This window comes from Rattus norvegicus, chromosome 19 (genome assembly GCF_036323735.1).
Source record: "Rattus norvegicus strain BN/NHsdMcwi chromosome 19, GRCr8, whole genome shotgun sequence".
NCBI lineage: Eukaryota > Metazoa > Chordata > Mammalia > Rodentia > Muridae > Rattus > Rattus norvegicus.
The window spans coordinates 22,676,756-22,698,035 of NC_086037.1; the positions used below are offsets into that span (position 1 = coordinate 22,676,756).

A 21,280-nucleotide genomic window follows, 5' to 3' on the forward strand; every position below is an offset into this window, starting at 1 on the left:
TAACATTGGTGAATGAGGACAATTTGAGTTAGTGAGACATTTTTTTTGGGAAAGATTTGAAAGGAAACATTCATCTAGATGCATAGGAATTACTAAGGTTTTTTATAATCAAGCCGTGAGGAAAATTTGGCTTTGGAAGCAGGAGATGCTCAGTGGCTCTGCCCCAGGAAAGGCTCCTGGAAAGGGCACCTCTGCTAATGCTCAGTACAGGGAGATCATTAGCAGGGAGGCAAAGTCTGCTCCCCATGACATCAGCTGTCCCTTCTTGGACATTCTATTGTCTCCTAGAGAGTTCTGGCATCCTCTGTGATGTCACCAGACATCAGTGACAACCAGTGCCCTAGTTTCTCTCAGTCTGAGTCTGGCAGTTACAAGCTAAGACATGTTTTCCCGTCTTCGCAAGCGTTTTGGGAGGGGGAACGTCGATTGTGGACAGACTAGAGTGAAGGAGTCTGGCCTTTCGTCTCAAAGTAATGATGGACAAAGACAGCACTTCTGGGGAATGTGGAGTAAGTTCTGGGCAGTATATTTTGAGCTTCCTGTCAGGGGGGCTGCAGGCTTAAGCTGACCTTTCTAGCAATGGGCCACAACAACTGGAGCATCTGAAAAGGAATTGAATTTCCATGAATATCACAATTCCTTAAAGTCAAGGATTTCAGAACTTTAGTTTCCCCATCCCCACTGGGAGGATATGGTAAGGCCAATGCTATTATACTGTGAACTTCTGGCCTTTACTTTTCACTTCATTTGTTATGTTACATTGATATAATAACACCATCAGGAGTCATGGAGGGTCCACCTTTTCTGAGTTTAGACAGGGCAGCAATGTATTTCACTATCATTGCTTCTTTATATACAGTGGGTATCTGACAGTTGTAACAGGGAGAGATTGTGCTCCAGGCAATAACCTTATGTTCTTAGACCTTCTCTGATTTCTTCTAACTGGCATGGTCATCGTTTGCTTTATATATTAGAGGTTGTATGCTACAAAAATTTTCTACATACCAAAACTATTTGGAACGTGTAGACCAAGATTCAGCCTGTAACCTATTCGCACTTCTGGGGCATTTGGTATTTCACATAGGGACACTGATAAGTCTGTTGAACATATCCTCCCTGGAAATGCGTTTTAAATCCAAAGTTGTTGGCTTAGAGTATCAGGGTAGGACATCTGAGTGTCTCCAATCACTCAAGTTTTGTGGATGGTGAATTTATCATCTGAGTTCTGAAGCCACAGGAGTGAGGGTCCTGAAACCAAGCTGTACCCTGTTCAGCTGATAATAATCCTGGAGAAGCCATCTCCGTGGTACATGTAAGCACGTGATGTCCGGCATAGGGAACACCTGGCTGCTTACATCTCTTGGTCTCTATAGAGTAGTGGGAGAACTGAGATCCACTGAGGAGGCCTCTTAAGCATAGACCAATCGCCTAGCAATGACACTGGGTACCTGGCTTGTTCTCCTGTTTAGGCCTCACTGAGGTCTATGAACACTCTATGCATTCTCCCCATGCAGGTTCACTTGTGTTCTTCTACCTACAGACGCTGGGAGAGAAACATCATACCCTGGCACTGAACTAAGCAAGAATCAGGCCATGAAGGAAAAGGAGAGGCTGATTAAAGAGCTGCAGCTCATTACCGAGGAGAGAAATGACCTGAGAGATCGACTGAGGTTTCTGACAGAGAGATCCATGAAGAACAGGTATGAATCACTCCAAATGCGCTTGTTTCATTCCTGGGTCTGCAAGGTCACCTTTTTCTTATCCTATTAAGGTTTTGGGTTCTAGAAAGCTGTGCCTCCCTAACCACCCTGTGCTAAACCTCACCTCCCATATAGTGGAGATTCAGAACCTGACCCTTCCTGAGGAGTGAGATTGAAAATGGACTCATCTGCTTCCATTTATTGAAAAGCAGAACTTGTGGTCTGAATGAAGAATTCAGGGATAAAGTCAGGGAGAGTGAGTTCCCAGTGTGCATTTGCAAAGCCCTTCACAGCTGGTTGCTTTGCAAGATTGTAATTGCAGTGAGTTTATGGTGAGTCTCTGTACTTGCTAGGCAGGGGACTGAGTGCTGGAAGATCCAGGCAGCAGCCTGGGGTAATATAGGACCCACCCTGAGTTCATATATTCCTAAATGCCGATGTTCATTGTATTCTATCATTTGGGGCCAGGCCACACATCAGGCCAAATCCATATTATGAAGACCTGGAGAGAATGGAGGAGGCGGTCATGTCAATTCTGCACAACTTAGAGATGGAGAACACTGAGGTCCATGAGAACAACCATAAGCTGAAGAAGGAGATTACCTTCTCTAGGTAAGTCCTGGTCAGAAAGGCTATCACTTGTGGAATGGCCATTTCTGACTTTCTTTGTTCTGGATTGGACGGTCTTCAGCTTTGGTTCTATCTCTTGCGCTATTTACCCATCAGTGTTCCAGGGTCATTAGGACTCAGTTTTCAGTTCCATAAAAGACTGTTCCTCATCCCAGGATTGTCTAGGCATCTTCAGAAGGCTCTAGAGAGAACAGTACTGATTGAAGTAAGCAGAAGGTTATTATGCTGACCTGGACCTATGGTGTCACACCAGGTTTTACAAAACTCAGTGCGTGGACCACATGGTTAGCATGATCTTCTCTTGGTTCTACTGACCTCTTTTGAGGGTGTTGGCCCAGTACTAATTGATGTTGGCCCCATGCATTGGGCTTTCATGGATAGTGGTAGATCCATGTTCTTTCTCAGAGGTGTGGACACTAATTGGTGTCAGGCCAAGCAAACAATTTATTCTTCCCCGAATTAACTCTTTATGGTTTGTGCAGTAGCCTTATATGTATCAAGATGCATTTTATTAAGTCTTCATGGTTATGTGGGACCTGGTAGAGTTAGTGGGACTTGGGAGTAGGAATGGGAGAAAGGGCCAGCATGATCTTACTATGCAGACTGTATTTCCAGAAACCTGCTCAGCCAGCTCCTGATGGAGAACACATGTAGGAAGAAGTTGGTCCCACTGAAGCAGGAGAACAAGGAGGTACATCTTGATTGTGCACTGAACCAGAAATATTTGGTTGACTTCAACAAGAAAGATAAAGACCATCAACGGCCAGAACCAGCATTATCAGGTAGGGACGAGCAGATGTGTTAGCTTAACAATATCTGATAAAATTTGCCAATTTGATACATCTTTGCTTCTCTTACCACCTTTCTAATTTACACTCACAACCAGCCAACCACCTCATGTAATGGAATTGTTCATTGCTCTGCCTATGCACAAGTATTCTGGGAAGTTAACCACTTTTCAGAAACTGAATTATTGTGCAAGCATATTTTGCTGCTCTTTTTGAAGCTGCAGTCTAGAAATGGTGACAGATGAATAACATATCATATTATTGCATATCCATGTGATACATTGGATCCTATGCAGAGTTTTGAACAAGTTCTTGGTTCTTTGACAAATGACACTCTGTGGTCATGCGACTTCTTGTGTAGGAAGCACCTTTCCGGGATAAGAACCAAGTGCAAATGTCAAATTAGTACTTGTCATTGGCTTTAACCTTGGTGACATATGGACATCTCCTTTCTTCCTGCAACCTGATGAGGTCTCTTGCCATTGCCCTGTTCTTGTTTTGCACTGGTATAAGTCTGGGTCCCATATTGGCAGCCCACAATACTGTGAGGCTCTCTGGAGATTTTGCCCTGCCCACAGAGTTAGCAACAATGATATCACTTAAAATGTCCATGTTGACTATCCAATAGAACTGAGGTGGTAGAAGGCAGCATTCTGACAGCTGGCTTGCATTTCCCCACCAAATCAGTGTCTGAAAAACTGCCTTCCTCTCCCAGGTCTCAGAAAGTGCAAGAGAGCTGGAATTGGACACACATCAGTAAGAGAGCTTCCTGAAGAATAAGTTGCTTTCAGGAGTCCCTGATGACCAACAACATCCTGAATGGTAACAACATTTTTTGGATATGTATTCATCCTCTGAGTTAATTTGTCATTTCTTAGAGACCCTAAATTCATATACCACTAAGCCAGCCTGACTGATTGAGGTCTTACTTTCTTCTCAGAAAACAGCACTTGAGAGACAACTTGGGGGACCGCCTTTCATTATGTGTGCTAGAGGAGAAACAGCAATACGTCTGTGCTTCTAAATGTTCGTTAAGAATATGCTTTTAGAAATATTTTTGTTATGATTTTAATTGAAGTTTTCTTTTTGTTGTTTCATATTTATATGTTCTTGTTACTATTTTTACTTTCAAATATTTTTAAATATTTTTACTCATGTTAATCTTGTTTTGTTGTAAAAATGTATTTGTTATGAATAAAAATTGAATTCTATCTCTTGACTCTTAAGACCATCATTCTTACTCAAGGGTTCTGTCCCCTCCTGTGGACCTAGAACTGACAGCTACAGATGGATCTCTGCATGTTCCATGGAGCCTGGGCTAATAAGTGAATTCAAAGTCACCAACGGGTACCCAGTGTGATAGTGTCTTTTGTGAGGATAATGTGGCTGTGTCTCGGACACACACTTTATGATGTAATCACTGACACACTTTACCCAATTGTTAGGGTCCATGTGGTTCTTCTGAGAGAGCAGCAGATGCTCTACCCTGTGAGTCATCACCACAGCTCCTGCAGGTAGCTTTTGTTATTCCACATGAGGTGCTGTATTAGGTGGACAGGATCACCTCCAATTAAATAGAGAGATCTCAGGAGATGTGTGTTCACAGGGAACTTACTGAGCTGTGCGTGTTCAACGTGTTAGGTTGTCAGGCATCCCTACAGGGCTCTGGTGTTCCCACTGCTCATTGTGGGTCAGCATCATCCTCCAGCATCACTTAGTGTCCATATTAGAGCAGATCTTTCACCTAATATCAATGATGACCATATGTATTATGCACATCTGATAAAATACAGAATAGAAACTAGCTTCTTGTAGGCCAGATTGGCTTCAGTAGTCACATGGATGTGATCAATCAGTGTTAGTCATGCCCTTCCAGCATGGTAGACTGCAGGTTGTCTGTCCCCATCACTTTGCTCTCTTGTGCCCAAACAATGCCAAGGTCAGGGCCGTTGAGCCGTGAGGCAGAGGCTCACCACCCTCAGTGCTGCCTAAGACCCCTAAGACTGTCTCTTTTGGGTGTGTGCGTGCTGGACACTCATGGATCCTGAGATCTCCGCAGCTGAGGTGAAACAGTACCGGAGCCATTGCAATGTGGGCACACATTTGGTTGTGGTGCTGGGCCACTCTTTGACTTTTGTTGAGTGGAGAGACAACTGTTGGCTGAGCCTTTGGTGAACTGGACCGCCTGCTGGGTTAGGAGAAGACTCAGCATCATGGTTCCTGAATGAAAACATCACGTGTGAACACATGGGGGCGCTGTGCCTATGCCTTCAAGGCATCTTCAGCAGCAGCTTAAATGGACTAGGGATGACTATGGGAATCTGCCTGCAGGGTGATGTGAGAATCCTTTTGCTAAGGCTTGGTCGCTAGATGTTGCCACAGAAACCCTTGAACTCTTCTTGGAGTACAGTCCAGGCAGAGGCTGAACACAAAACATTCTGATTATGAACTGAGTTTAACAGATAATCTGGAACCTGAAGGCCACAGGCCCAAAGGTCTGCACTGCAGGGGTGAGGCATCACTGCAGGGATGACCACACACTGCAGGGGTGAGGAGTCACTGTGGGGATGACCACACACTGCAGGGGTGAGGCATCACTGCAGGGATGACCACACACTGCAGGGGTGGGGTGTCACTGCAGGGATGACCACACAGTGCAGGGCTGAGGCGTCACTCAGGGGATGACCACACACTGCAGGGGTGGGGCATCACTGAGGGGATGACCACACACTGCATGGGTGAGGTGTCACCGCAGGGATGTCCACACACTGCAGGGGTGAGGTGTCACTGCAGTGATGACCACACATTGCAGGGGTGAGGGGTCACTGCAGGGATGACCACACACTGCAGGGGTGAAGTGTGACTGCAGGGATGACCACACAGTGCAGGGGTTAGGTGTCACTGCCGGGATGACCACACACTGCAGGGGTGAGGTGTCACCGCAGGGATGTCCACACACTGCAGGGGTGAGGTGTCACTGCAGTGATGACCACACATTGCAGGGGTGAGGGGTCACTGCAGGGATGACCACACACTGCAGGGGTGAAGTGTGACTGCAGGGATGACCACACAGTGCAGGGGTGAGGGGTCACTGCCGGGATGACCACACACTGCAGGGGTGAGGTGTCACCGCAGGGATGACCACACACTGCAGAGGTGCAGTGTCACTACAAGGATGACAACACACTGCAGGGGTGAGGTGTCACTGCAGGGATGACCACACAGTGCAGGGGTGAGGAGTCACTGCAGGGATGACCACACACTTCAGGGGTGAGGTGTCACCACAGGGATGACCACACACTGCAGGGGTGAGGTGTCACTGCAGTGATGACCACACACCGCAGGGGTGAAGTGTGACTGCAGGGATGACCACACACTGCAGGGGTGAGGTGTCACTGCAGGGATGACAACACACTGCAGGGGTGAGGTGTCACTGCAGGGATGACCACACACTGCAGGGGTGAGGAGTCACCTCAGGGATGACCACACACTGCAGGGGTGAGGTATCACCTCAGGGATGACCACACACTGCAGGGGTGAGGTGTCACTGCAGTGATGACCACACACTTCAGGGGTGAGGTGTCCCTGCATGGATGACCACACACTGCAGGGGTGGGGCATCACTGAGGGGATGACCACACACTGCATGGGTGAGGTGTCACCTCAGGGATGACCACACACTGCAGGGGTGAGGTGTCACTGCAGTGATGACCACACACTTCAGGGGTGAGGTGTCCCTGCAGGGATGACCACACACTGCAGGGGTGAGGTGTCACTGCAGTGATGACCAAATGACATATCAGTGATGAAAACTATCAGTCCCCAAAGGTATGCCACTGAGCAGAGATAGCCTCAGTCATGCACCTCTGCCATCCCCAGTTCCTCGTGTCAATAACTCAACCTTTCATGAAGTAGATGGCAATGCTTGAGGTAGGATGATCAGTAGTTTACTGGCCAGTCTGGGCTCTATGAGATGCTCTCCCTGAAATCAGAGCCAGCAAGAAATTCAGCATGAAAGCTCTTTGTAAAGAAGCTCAATGACCCAGTTCAGAGCCTCGGACCCCGCACGATAGGATAAAGTGACTCCCATGGTTTTTCCTCCACCTTCAACACTCATGCTTTGGCATGCACACCCCTACAAGGAGATCAATACACATGGAATAAAAAATTAAACAGAAACATTAATGAAGACAATGCAGACAATGTATTAAAGGATCCCGGGAACACTCACTTAGTACTTTCCTTTTCTTTGTCTTGGGAACAGCACCTGCACCAGAGACTGGAGACTTCCTGCAAGAGAGAGAGGAGAGATGCACTGTTCATTCAGCTGGAGAGCTGTGCAAAGACCAGAGCCATCCGCCTTTTTCTGACAGTGGGAGCTGGGCCCAAGTGTAGGCTGTTCCTACTAGAGGAACCACAGGAAGAGGACCACCTTCCTCAAACCTTCCTGGAAGTCAGAGCACTGGCTATGGACGTCCCTCAATCCTCAGATGACTCTCTTTCAGCGATGGCTCAGAGCCTCTTAGGACAGAGAGGGACCAGAGCTTCCCCCCAAAGCAAGATCCCTGTCTTATCTGACAGTTATGAGGGCTTAGGGATGTGACAGAGGATGTGACAAAGTTACATGTAGCACAGGGCTAGGTTAGTAAGGCAATCAAAAAGGAAAGAGACCTGGAACATTCCTCATCTGTTCTTTTTGCTCTGTTCGTAGAGATGAGGGGCAGTGTGGGGTAGAGGACTAGGACACAGCACAGTCTTCTCTGCACATGGTTAGCTTTCTAGGCTGCCTGGTCACTGTGACCAGCAACTTTTCAACTGTGCCATTCTACTACCAAGGCTAACACAACTGGTGACCATGTAGCAATAGGACTGTACTGACTTAGCAACATTTGGAATCACACAATGATCATGTGTCACAGAAGAGTTTTTTTTTTTTTTAAGAAAAGGATTTTAAAAAACTATTTATTTTGTCCATCTGAGTATGCTGTCCCTGTTTTCAGACACAACAGTAGAGGGTAGTATATGAGTAGAAATGGTTATGAGACACAATGTGTGGTTCCTGGGAATTGAACTCAGATCCCCTGGAAGAGCAGTCAGTGGTCTTAACCACTGAGCCATCCCTCCAGCCCCAGTATATTGTATTTTCAATATTGTTTGTTTTTATTTCTTTTCTCACCTATGTCTGTATGGTGTTTCTGTGAGTACAGGTACTCATGTGCTTGTGTAAAGGTCAGGGACAACCTGAGCACAGGTCCTCACCTTCTACCTCTCGTCCATGGCTGTGTATGCTAGGCTAGCCCTTCCCACTAATCCTAGAGATTGTCCACTTTAGGCTCCTGTCTCCCTGTGGGAAGGGCTGTATGACAGACACTACTGCATCCAGGTTCATGTGGCTTCTAGGGACCTAAACTGCTGTTGGGCTTGTTCAGATGAAAATAAACATCATTTCACAGCCCTGGCTGGGCCAGGCAGCGCACGGGTCTTTGCTGCTCTTGCAGAAGACTTGAGTTCAGTCTCCAGCACCAGGGTCAGGTGGCTCACAACCACCTGAGACTCCAGGTCCAGGGACTTCCAAGCTCTTCTGGATAAACCTACATGGCAAAAGCAGGGCTGGGAGCTGGAGGCTTCTGGTGTTGGCTTCTCCCTGCAGTAGGGCGCAAAACGTGGGCATGTGAGGTAACATGGAACCCTGTAATTCTACAAAGTCCAGAAGCTCCTGATGTCCCTCATGGTGCCCCAGAGCCTGCTCACCACACATGGAGGCTTCAGTAACATGGCCTTGTCCTGACCTGTGTGCACTCTGCATCCTCACTCTCTACCCCCTGCTTTTTGGGGTTGGAAGTCTCAGGTGTAGGAGGCGCCTACCATAGGCCTCTTCCCTTAGCATTTCAGCATTTTACCTACTTTACCTTCACCAGGCATCCTTGCTCTACACAGTTACCTCAGCCTGTGACCCTCATCCTCCAGACTCTAATGAAGCAAACACCCATGTGTGTGGAGCTCTCATAGTTAGCCAGGGCTAAAGGGGAAGGCAGCAAATCCTTCATGAACTCTAGAGCTCCTGAGGCCTAGGAAAATGTCTATACCGGTGCTAAACTCATGCTGACCTGTAAGACTACATTTTTCCTTTAAACATAAGGATGTGTGGTGGTGGTGGCACAGGCCTTTGATCCTAACACTTGGGAGGCAGAGGCAGACAGATTTCTGAATTCTAGGCCAGCTTCCTCTACAGAGCTAATTCCAGGTCAGCTACAGAAAAAACAACACTGTCTCCAAGAGTAAAACAAAAAGAGAAAGAAAGAAAGAAAGAAAGAAAGAAAGAAAGAAAGAAAGAAAGAAAGGAAGGAAGGAAGGAAGGAAGAAAGAAGTGAAAGAAAGAAAGGAAGGAAGGAAGGAAGGAAGGAAGGAAGGATTCATATTTTGTATACAATGAGATGCCTGCCTGTCTATACCTGAACCACCATGTTAACTATAACTCTTGTCACATCTGTATTAATTCAAATACTGAAGGCCAAATGGTTAAATCTTAATGACTATACAATTGGTGGGTGGTGCTGAAGAGATGGTTGGTTTAGTGGCTAAGAGCAGAAGACCAAGGTTCAGTTCCCAGTGGCCACATGGTGGCTCCTATTAACCTGTAATTGCAATTCTAGGGAATCAGTCTGGACTTCACGGGCACCACACATACCACATGGTGCACAAGCATTTATTAGGTGAAACAGTCAGGCACATAAAATAAGTAAATAAAATATATGGTTAACAGACACTGTGATTCAGGAAGTTCTTAGTGACTTTGGTTATCATTTCTCTCTCCCAGAGACCTGTCTTCCTCATGGCTCAGCCTCCCTGGCATCTAGGACATTCCCTAGCTCTGTGGAGCATGAAGTACTCAACACCATAAGCCAAGCATTGCAAAGCAAACTGCACCTTTACTACTACACCTTCACCATGGCTGTGTCTAAAGGGAGAGACTTGGAATCCCACAGAGGCAAGGCCAAACCTGTTGGGCTATGTGAGCCCAGCCACTCAATAGTCAGATCTATTCCTGTCCTTGGCTATGGCATGAGGCTCTTAAGACAAATTAATCTGAAGGATCTCAACAGCTATGCTGTTAGACCTCTCATTGCTCTGCCCGACCTCCAAGCTTCGTTTTACTGGCTCAAATTCACACCCAAACTCCTCTCCTGCCTCAGCCACCATCAGCTCTTCTACTCCTCTCCACCTGTGCTCTGAATAATCCACACTAAGGTGGACGTTAACCTCTCCATGGACCTCCAGACGTATGCTTGTGATTACTCTTCATTGGCTGTTTTGTATGGGTAGGCGGGTTCTTCTAGTCTCATGCAGAACACTGCTCACACATTTTGGATCTTACAACACCCTCTTGATTGAGAATCCTGACTAATGACTGACTGAGCCTTCCATCCTTGAAGCCACCCTCTGTCTACCAGTCCAAGATGCGAATCCCCACTCTAACCCCAGGGTGTCCAGTTTCATCTCAGAAGCTAGACTCTGAACTGCCCAATATCTTTTGGATCTCTGCCTCTAATTCTCTGACAAATCGTTCCTATTTTTTTTTTCCGTAGCTGGGGACCGAACCCAGGGCCTTGTGCTTCCTAGGCAAGCGCTCTACCACTGAGCTAAATCCCCAACCCCCCCCCCGTCCTCTTTTCTTTAAAAAAAAAAACACATTTTATTGTTTATTTTTTGAGACAGGGTTTCTCGGTTCGGCCCTGGCAGTTCTGATATGCTCTCTGTAGACCAGACTTGTCAGGAAACTAGATATCTCCCTGCCTCGGCCTCTTAAGCACTGGCATTACTGGATTTTGCCCGAAAGTTTAATTAAAAATTATTTAGTGGCAGTGCATGTTGGCACATGCCTTTAATTCAATCCATTGGGAGGTAGAGGCATTGTGAGTTCCAGGACAGCCAGGGCTATATATTAACACCTTGTCTCAAAGAAAACAAGCCAAAAATGAAACAAAAATGTTGCAATATGGTCTTAGGTATGTAACTGAGTCTGTTCTTGAACTCTGAATCCTCCCACTTTCACTCAGGTGCTAATCAGCAGGCTTCTGTCTTGACTTTCACTGTGCACTCAGGGCTGCCATGACTGTTACCTCTCCCAGTGTTAACTCCTGACTCTCTCATCAGCATCATCACAAAACTCCTGTCAAGAATTAAGGAAACGTGAATTCTAACGAACTCCAGTATTTCCAAAGCTCACTCTAACATAGATGTATCCTATGCTGCAGTAAAATGGTGACAGCTGGAGGTCTTAATTCCAGGACTTGGGACAGAGGGGTTGGAGGATCTTGAATTCAGGGTTGCTTTTACCTTACAGTGTTGGTTAAAGCAGGTTTGTGCTGCTACAAGATACCCTGTCTAAAACTATACCAAACACACCTAAAATGAGACAGAGGAGTTTGAGTGGGCACAGATGGGAAAGCTGGGCACTTTGTGGCTAAGCCACCTGCTGCCAGCACCAAAGTCCATGCACAACCCTGATTCTGAGCTGCGTCTGCGACCCTGCTCAGGAGCACGCACCAAAGTAGCTCAGATCCAGGGCTTTTGGTCTAAGAGGAATTCAGGCAGTCACACTTTGGATGCCAGTTCTCCAGCTCAACTGCCTGTCAGCACAGGATCTGGTCTTAGTTATGGCTTGACATCCCTAAATTCCTCCCAGCTGTGCTCTGAACTCACCCTGTGCCCCGTTCTGATGAATCTGCCATTCTCCACGGGAGTAGCCTCAAGAAGTCCCTCTCATGTGAAGCTCCACTCAGAGTGCACTAAACACTGCTGGGGAGGGGCGTGGCCAACAGAGCACCCACCCCTTTTAGCTGTAGAACATTTAGCTCTAGAGTGAGCACTGCTGTGCATTGTGGAACTTAAGCAGTATCCCAGTCTTGGCCTGGGAAGAGCCATTGACACCTACACTTTCTGGGGCGACATTGTCTCCTGAGGATAGAGTCAGGCCAGGAGCAGCAACTGATGTTCACGAGAGACAAACTTTCTTCACCTCCTGCCCATGCTGGCCCTAGGATCTGGGCTTTTTTGGTGACATGAGTGCTGAGCCTCCCAGGTAGATGGGTTTTCAGGGGTCAGGTGGTGATTGTCACCAAAGATATCCATAAGGATAAGTCATACTGTACTAATTCCCATATTAGATTCCTTCTCACAGGTCACAGAGGCCATAGTGGGTCCTAAATGTGGAGTCAGGTTCCTGTGCACTTTTGAGGAGACTGGTCAGACGTTTAGGCTTCGTGATATTTTGTTGGCATTATTTTGGGGGGATTTTATTTTTACTGTTGGGGCCAAACCTGGGGCTGCCATGTGGAGGGAAAAGGCTTTGCCATAGCTGTAGATCATCCCTAATTATAAACTCCTGAATTCTCCCAATCCTGGAACTATCTAGGTCCCTCACGTGATGCAACCTTTGGGGCATTCCTCACATAGAATCATGGGGTGGACTGCATCCCAAAGAGAGACAGTGGGAAAAATTCCCCAGTGTCTCCCTGTGGCTGTGACGATGGGAGTGCTGACCAGTGGATGGCAGGTCCCATGTGAAAGCCTTTTGGTTTCTACTTGAGTGGAATCTTCACCATGCTTTTTTTTTTTTTTTCTTGAAACACAGGTTGCCCTGGAACTTACAGTCTTCCATCACCCTGACTCAGTTTCCCATGAATGGGATCATAGGCTTAAATTACTATGCCCATTTTTCTTTTTTGTATTTATAAATCTGCTAAAAAGCCAGAAGGATCCGGAATGTAAAATGCTGCGGTCCAAGGCATTTCCAACAGGGGATTCTTGACCTAGGAGTATCCAGACCAGTGTTTATTGTGTGGCTACTTCATTCCCATAACAGCTTATATTTGACAAAGAATTCCAAGTTGTGATATCACTGGGCAGCAGGCGATATCCCACACAGCAGGACTGACTCAGGTTGTAATTAAGGCTGGAGAAACTTACTAGGACCCTGGTAATCCTACCATCCTGGGGGCCTTTAGATAGCCTTAGTCTGATCATCCCCCTGTGCTATGAATCAATTGCTCTTGAAGGTAGATTTGAATTTACAGTCACTGTGAGGCAGGAGAATTAGGACCCTACGGTCACCCTGAGCTCCATAGGAAGAGCCTGTTTCAATAGTAAAAGAGGTCACCTGTGAGTTCTTACTGTCTTCCCTGAGGCCTTACTGCTGGAGTTAGACTAGCTGTCTCACCAATTGAAGTAGAGGGCAGAATGCTGGTGCCTTCTATAGTGAGGACTAGTGACAGATGGTCTATGGAAATTCTAGAAAGGTCTACAAGTATTTATGTCCTGTGCATGGGAACTGCTGGCTTCCCTGTGTCCTTTGCCTTTATTTTGCAGTCCATGGGGCACCTGGAAATGTCCCCAAACCAGGCTGTACACAGGGCCTGTCCCGTGACTCTCACTTGCACTCAGAGCCTGCCTGATAGTCATAGGTCTGACAGAGCCCGGACACCTGCAGAGACCACTATAAGGGACCCTGCAATCCCCACACTGCCCATCAGTGTCTGTAATGTCCCTATACGACACTGAGACGATCTAAGCTCCTTCCAATCTTTATGCTGCATCAGAATCTGACCATTGCTACTTTTGCTCCTCTCATACCCACACTAGAAGCCCTGTACGCACACTAGTCCCAGCTGGCCTGTTGCCTACTGACATCTCATGGACTCTGCCCCAATATTCCCTCTTTGCCTGGGTCCCTGCCTCTGTGTCCAGTTCTGCCTGCTTCCCTGCCTCCCCACTTCCATTTTCCAAATGGCCACATTGACACATGGGTTTCTGGGTCTCCCACTCCTCGGATGCTGGGAACAGGTTCCTTCTTTGCTGTTTGAATGGTTGTCCTAACACTGGAGGACCTTGCTTCAAGTAGTGGCAGTCAAACCTGGTGCTGATCGTGTCAGATCTGTCCAGGCTGTCTGTGTGACTGTGGCAATGCGCCTCTGTTTTGGCTGAGTGTTATTTACCTCCCTCATGGCCATGTGATGACCAGACCATGAGCATGTTCATTGTTTGGAAAGAAGGGTGTGGAGGACATATGCTCCTCATCCTAGCATTAGTGGAAAAAAGACATAGGTAGATGATGCATTCTAGACCATCCTGGGCTATAGAAACTCTGCCTCGAAGAATGCAGGTGGAGCAGGGCTGGGGTTCAGTTGGTTGCCTAGCAGCCTACCACATTGAGCAGGCACTGCTCAACCACCTGTACATACACATCTCCTGAGATCTCTCTCCTAAATGGGAGGTGATCGTGTCCACCTAGTACAGCACATGCCCTGGAAGGACAAAAGCTACCTACAGGAGCTGTGGTGATGGCTCACAGGTTAGAGCATCTGCTGCTCTCTCAGAAGAACCACATGGTCCCTAACAATCATCTACAATGGGGAATGCTATTCCCTCTTTTGGATCATGAGGGAAATGCACTCAGGAGTGGCCCAGACATACATTTGAAAAAAAAAGATCCATTGAGTTAAATGATAAAAATAAATATAATCAGCAACAATAAAAAACACAGCATATGAATGATCAAGTGAAACAGCACCTATAAAAACCTATTTCCCAAAATGACGTTGATGGTCATTATCTTTGTGGTTTAATACTAATGCTGTATTGGAAGAAAAACTGAGGCACATGGTTCTCCATTAGGATTATTCTATATTCCTTTGTGAAAGTTGTCATTTTTTCTGCAGCTCTACAGGCATGAGTGTGTGTTACTCAATATCTGGTGCACACAGTCAATAAGGAATGTGTGTTGTAGACTGATATAGACTAGGATGAGCAGAACACATGACAGCATGGATACAGTATGTCAGTGATTACATCATAAAGTGTGTGTCCATAAAAAAGGTCAAATTATCCACAAAAAGACACTATCACCCTGTGTACACCTTGGTGGCTTTGAATTCCCTATTTACCCATGCTGCCTGGACCATGCAAAGATCCATATCTAGCTGTCAGTTCTAAGTCTACAGGAGGGGAAAGGACCCTTGAATAAGATGGTCTTAAGAGTCAAGAGTTACAAATCAATTTTTATTCATAAGGAATACAATTTACAAAAAACAGGCATAAAATGAACAACTAAAATGGTATAAAAAATGAAAAACAGTAACAAGAATATATAAGTATGAAATAACAAAAAGAAAACTTCAATGAAAATCATAACCAAAAACATTTCTTAACAGCATTTTCTTAATGAACATTTAGAAACACAGTTGTAGTGCTGTTTCTCCTCTAGGACAAGACGTCAAGGCAGTCCCCTCAGATGTCTCTCAAATGGTGTTGTCCGTATGAGAAAGGAGAAGGACCTCAACCAGACAGGCTGGCATACGGATACATAAATTTAGGGTCTCTATACATTGAGGAAATTATCTGAGAAGAAGAATATTCCCCCAAAAAGTCTTTGACTGTGAGGATTGTCGTCAAAGGGAACTCCTGAGGAAGAAACTCACTCTTCAGGGGGCTGTCTTCCTGGGATCCGTCCTATGCCATGTCTCCTGCAGTTTCTGAGACCTGGGAGGAGAAGGCAGCTATTAAGACACTGATTTGGTGGGGACATGCATACCAGCTGTCAAGTTGCTGCCTTCTGTCCCCTCAGCTGCATTGGACAGACAGCACTGATCTTTTCACTGAAATCATTGCTGATATCTCTGCAGGCTGGGAACATCACCAGCAACCCTCACAGTACTGTGGGAGAACAAGCTGCTCCTCAGACTCTACCAGTGCAAACCAAGAATGGGGAAATAGGGAGAGACCTAATTGGGGTGCAGGAAGAAAGGAGAAGGCCACATGATATCCAGATGAAAGCCAATGACCAGGACTCATTTGCCATTTGCATTTGGTTCTTATCCCTACAAGGTGCTTCCAACCATCACATGACCCCTGTATGACCTTTGTCACACGACCAAGAACTCGTTCAAAACTCTTCATAGCATCCAATCTGTAATAGGGAGATGCAGTCATGTGATATGTTATTCCTCTGTCACCATTTCTGGACTGCAGTTTCAAAAAGGGCAGAGAAGTATAATTGCCAATAATTCAGTTTCTGAAGAGTGGTTAACTTCCCAGAATACTTGTGCATAGACAGAGCAATGAATAACTCTATCACATGAGGTGGGTGACTGACTGGGTGTGGGGAGATTAGAAAGATGATAGGGGAAGGAAAGATGTATCCAATAGGCAAATGGTATCAGACATTGTTAATCTGACTCAGCTGCTTGTTCCTACCACATTTTGCTGGGTCTGGAGGTTGCTGGCCTTCTCCTGTTCGTCTTCATCCTTCGGGTTCAACTCAAACAAATATCGCTGTAACTCCTTGCTCTCCTGCTTCAATGTGACCAACTTCTTCTTCATACATGCCTGGTCCATCAGGAGCCGGCTGTGCAGGTTGCTGGAAACACACTCTGCATAGTAAGATCCTGAGGCCTCTTCCTCCCATTCCAACTGCCAAATCCCACAAACTCCACCAGGACCCAGATACCCATAAAGACTTCATAGAATACATCTCCATACATGTAAGGCTGCTGCACAAACAGCAAATGGCCAATCCAGGGAAGAATAAATTGTTTCTGTGACCCAAGCACCAATAAGAGTCCATGTCTGTCCAAAAGAACAAGGGATCTACAACTACCCATGAGAGCCCAATGCATCGGGACAGCATCAATTAGTAGGCAGCAAATAACCACAAGAGGACAGTATGACCAAGGGAGGTCATGCAAACCATGTGGTCCACACATTGAGCTTTGTTAAACCTGGTATGACCCCAGAGCCGCAGGTTGGCTTAATAACACTCTGATGCCTGAATCTGTGTAGTTCTATCCAGAGCCTTGTAAAGATGCATAGACACTGTGGTGAGAAGTCACAGTCTCTTAAAGAACTGAAACTGAGTCCAAAAGACCCACAGCACAGTGATATTTAAACAGCAGAAGACATGGACCCAGAGCTGCAGGCTCTCCAGTCCAGAACAAAGAGAGGCAGCAATGGCCATTCCACAAGTGAGGGGCCCTTCTGACCAGTACTTACCGATAGAAGTTAATCTCCTTCTTGAGCTCCTGAAATTTCTCACGATGTTCAATGTTCTTTGTGTCTAAGTTGTGCAGTAATGACATGACCTCTTTCTCCTTTATCTTCAAGTTTTCATAAAATGGATTTGGCCTGAAGTAGGGGCTGGCCCCAGGAAGATAGAACCCAATGAACATCGAGGTTTAGGATTATATGAACTCAGGCTGTGTCCTGTACTACCCCAGTCCTGGAAGGACACTTTCTGAATTCAACATATTTGAATTCTTCAGCTTCAGAAACTTGGAATTGTGTGCCCAGGACCACAGAAGCTAAGCACCCAGATAAAGGGTTCCCTGGCTCACTTTTTTCAATCAGGAGGGCTGGATCTGCATTCAAACCTGTTATGCTGTCAAGAGCCTAGGCCACAGAGCTTACCCAACCACACACAAACACACACACACACACACACACACACACACACACACACACACACATCCAGAAACCTCTGATTTCATTTTTCCTGTTTTGACAAGTGGAATGCTACAAGCCGAATAACTAATATTCTAGAGGCAGACAGTACACATAATTCTGGAGATGAGACCAGATACTGCCACAAACTTATAATCTGCTCAAGGCATACAAATGTATAGACAAATGTGACCACACAGGCAGAGAACTGTACTGTTGAAAGTGGGGCTTCCAAAATAAAGTACTTACACCTCCATGAAACTATTATACAGGTATATCCTGAGGTCAAAAAACAGACCCCTAAATTCCAACGGTGGAGGGACACAGAAACATATAAAAGTTGTGCATCTGCATGCAGACCTGTGCACATACAGACACACAAACTGGGACACACCCACAAGAAAAGAAAATTAAACAGACTCAGAGAATGAGAAAGAGAGACAAATATGGAAAGAGCACAATGAGAATCAGTAGAAATGTATGCACCATTAATGTCTCAGAGTTTAAGGCACACAGACAAGAAGGAACAGGCCTGACCCTCAGGCCTTCTAGGTAAGCATGGAGATGAACAATGTGGGACCTGTCACCTAAGGGTGCTGCCATGAGATGATAGCATTCAGTCACCTTCCTAGCAAGTACAAACACTCTCCACAAACTCACAGCACCTAGAACCTTGCAAAGCTACCACCTGTCAAGGGCTTTCCAATTGTACACTGGGAACTCATGCTCCAGTGACTTTATCCCTGAATTCTTCACTCAGATCACAAGTTCAGATTTTCAACAGGCAGAATCAGAGAGTTCATTTTCAATCTCACTCCTCAGTAAGGGTCAGGTTCTGAATCTCCTCTCTATGGGAGATGAGGTTTAGAACAAGGTCGTTTGTTTGGAGCAATGCATACCTCTTGTTCATGGATCCACCTGTCACATAAAGGAGGCGATCTGTCAGCTCATTTCTCTCCTTGGTAGTTAGCTCCAGTTCTCTATTCAGCCTCTCCTCTTCCTCGTTGGCCTGCACCTTGTTTAGGATATTTTCAGGGGATGATGTCTGTCTGCAGGCCTCTGTAGGTAGAAGAACACAAGTGAACCCGCATGGGGTCAATGCATAGAGCATACACAGACTACAGTGAGGTCCAAACAGGAGAACATGCTTGGAAGCCAGTGTCACTGCAAGGAGTTTGGTCTATGTGTAAGAGGCATCCTAAGTGGATCACAGTTCCCCCACTACTATATAGAGACCAAGAGATGTAAGCAGCCAGGTGTTCCCTATGCCCGCCCACACAGGCTTACAAGTACCAGAGAGATGCCTTCTCCACGATTATTATCAGGTACGCAGGCTACAACCTGGTTTCAGGACCCTCACCCCTCTGGTTTCAGAAGTCAGATCATCAATTCAGCATCCACAATGACTTGATTGATCAGGGATACTCAGATATCCTACACTGTTACTCTAGTCCAATAACTTTGCATTAAAAAGTCATGTAGGGGGAGGGCATGGTCAACAGACTTATTAATTCCCCCTACTGAAATGACAAATGCCCCAGAAGTGCCAATAGGTTACAGGCTCTTTCTCTACCTGCTCCATATAGTTTGGCTACTGTAGAAAAATATCTGCCACACAGAACCTCTAATATATGAAGGTAAGATTGGCCCCGTCAGCCAGAGGTAGTCAGAGGAGTTCTAAGAATATAAGGTCATGGCCAGGAGCACAGTTCTCTCCCTCTTACTTCTGTCAGATAGTCACTGAATTTAAAGAAGCAATGAAAGTGAAGTACATTGATGCCCTGTTTAATTCAGAAAAGTTATACCCTCCATGACTCCTGGTGGTGTTATAATATCAATTTAACATACCGAATGCACTGTAAAAGTAAAGACTAGAAGTTCACCCAATAATAGCAGAGGCAGTGCCATATCCTCCATGTGGTTATGGAGAAACTAATGATGTGAAAACCTTGACTTTCAGGAATTGTGATAATCATGGAATTCAATATCTGTGGAGATGTTCCAGTGGTTGTGGCCCATTACTAAAACGGCCAGCGGAAGACCCACACACACACCCCTGACAGGAAGCTCAACATACACTGCCCAGAACTTACTCCACATTCCCCATGTCCTGTGTCCATCATTACCTTTAGGTTTCGTTTGCTTCACTCTAGACTCTTCTCTATCAACATCAACTCTCCCAAAGCGCCTACAAAGACGGGCAAACATGTCTGTGGATATATCCTTTGGACACTAAGAGAAAAAGTAGGGAATTGGTTGTCACAACGATACTGGTGACATCACAGGGATTCCAAGAAGTCTCTAGGAGACAATAGAATGTCCACGAAGGGTCTGCTGATGTCACGGAGAACAGACTTTGCCTCCCTGCTAATGTTCTCCCTGTACTGAGCAATAGCTGATGGACCCTTTTCAGGGGACTTCCCTGTGGCAGTATCAAATAAATTGAGACGTATCTGAATTACACCAGACTTCTCAACAGAGATTCTAAAAGTCAGTAAATCTTGGGCAGATGTAATGCAGACACAGGCTCCTATATCCAGCATAATCCTCAATCACCATAAAAGGAGGAACCAGGATATTTCATGACAAAACCAAATTTAAACAATTCTTTTCTGTAAGAAAGCACAACAGAGGCTAATAGGAGGAAAACTCCAAGACAATGAACTAAACTATACCCAAGAAAAACCAAGAAATTAATCTTCTCTCAATAATTTAAAAAAAAGAGAAGCACACAAACATAATTTCACCTATAACCAGAAAAAGAAGAGAATGCAGCAATCATTGGCTTTAATATCTGAACAGATCTTCTTTCCCTAATCCCCAAGCTCCCAGGGGCCAAACTGCCAGCCAAAGTGTATGCAAGGATGCTCTATGGTTCAAGGTGAGGCCTGTGGCCAACAAATGGAGATCTTAGAGGTGTGAGGTGGGAATGGATATGTGTGCGTGCAGGAGCACTGTCACATAGGCAAAGCTGAGCAGAAAAGGGATGTAAGGTTTGATTAGGGGAGTGTGGAAAGCAGGACAACAGTTGAAATGTAAATAAATAAAATAACCGATTAATAAAAAGTAGCCAAAAATAAAATAACAAGTAAAAAGGTAAATGAAAATTAAACCAAACCAAACAAACAAACAAACAAAACCCCTGTAGTGTATTGGCCTAATGCTGCTTGTATTTTAATGCTAATTGTAGAACTCAAGACTGGTTAACCCCAAATAACTGACCCTGCTCCCAGTTAACTGTGATTATAAAGAAGCCAACAGCCAACAGCTGCACAGCAGAGAGATGGGGGAGGTGAGCTTTGAGGGCTTTGCTAGAGAGGATCATGAGGAGGGAAGAAGGGGGAAGAAGCTGCCATAGAATAAAGGAAGAACGTGTGTGATGGAGAGGAGAGAGGAAGAGGAGAGCAGCCATGGTTAAGGGAGAGGAGAGCCTGGTCCTGAGGGCTGTCCAAGGGGAACAAAGAGCAGCCAAGATGCTACACAGTCAGTGAGAGTTGAGCGTTATTGTTTGGAAAGTAGATCTGATACCATGGAGGGCAGGCAGCTGCCCAGCTACTGTGCTGACTAATGCACACTAAAAATAAATTTAACACAATATGAGTAACCAGTAAGACAGCTCTGTAGAGGATCCTAAAAGGAATACTTTAGTTTGAAGGGAAGGACAAAATA

At 45.8% G+C, this 21,280-nt stretch overlaps 1 protein-coding gene across 1 annotated transcript; it reads right to left on the bottom strand.

The window, feature by feature from the left end:
• Positions 1-15,155: 15,155 nt before the first annotated feature.
• Positions 15,156-19,889, bottom strand: LOC134483444 (disks large homolog 5-like). Its single transcript, XM_063278711.1, has 5 exons — positions 19,738-19,889; positions 18,511-18,670; positions 17,165-17,308; positions 16,370-16,532; positions 15,156-15,655 (listed from the first exon to the last, which is right to left on the bottom strand). The coding sequence occupies exons 1-5, from the start codon at positions 19,817-19,819 to the stop codon at positions 15,626-15,628; spliced, it is 579 nt and encodes a 192-aa protein (XP_063134781.1). The 5' UTR covers positions 19,820-19,889; the 3' UTR covers positions 15,156-15,625.
• Between the last annotated feature and the right edge of the window lie 1,391 nt (positions 19,890-21,280).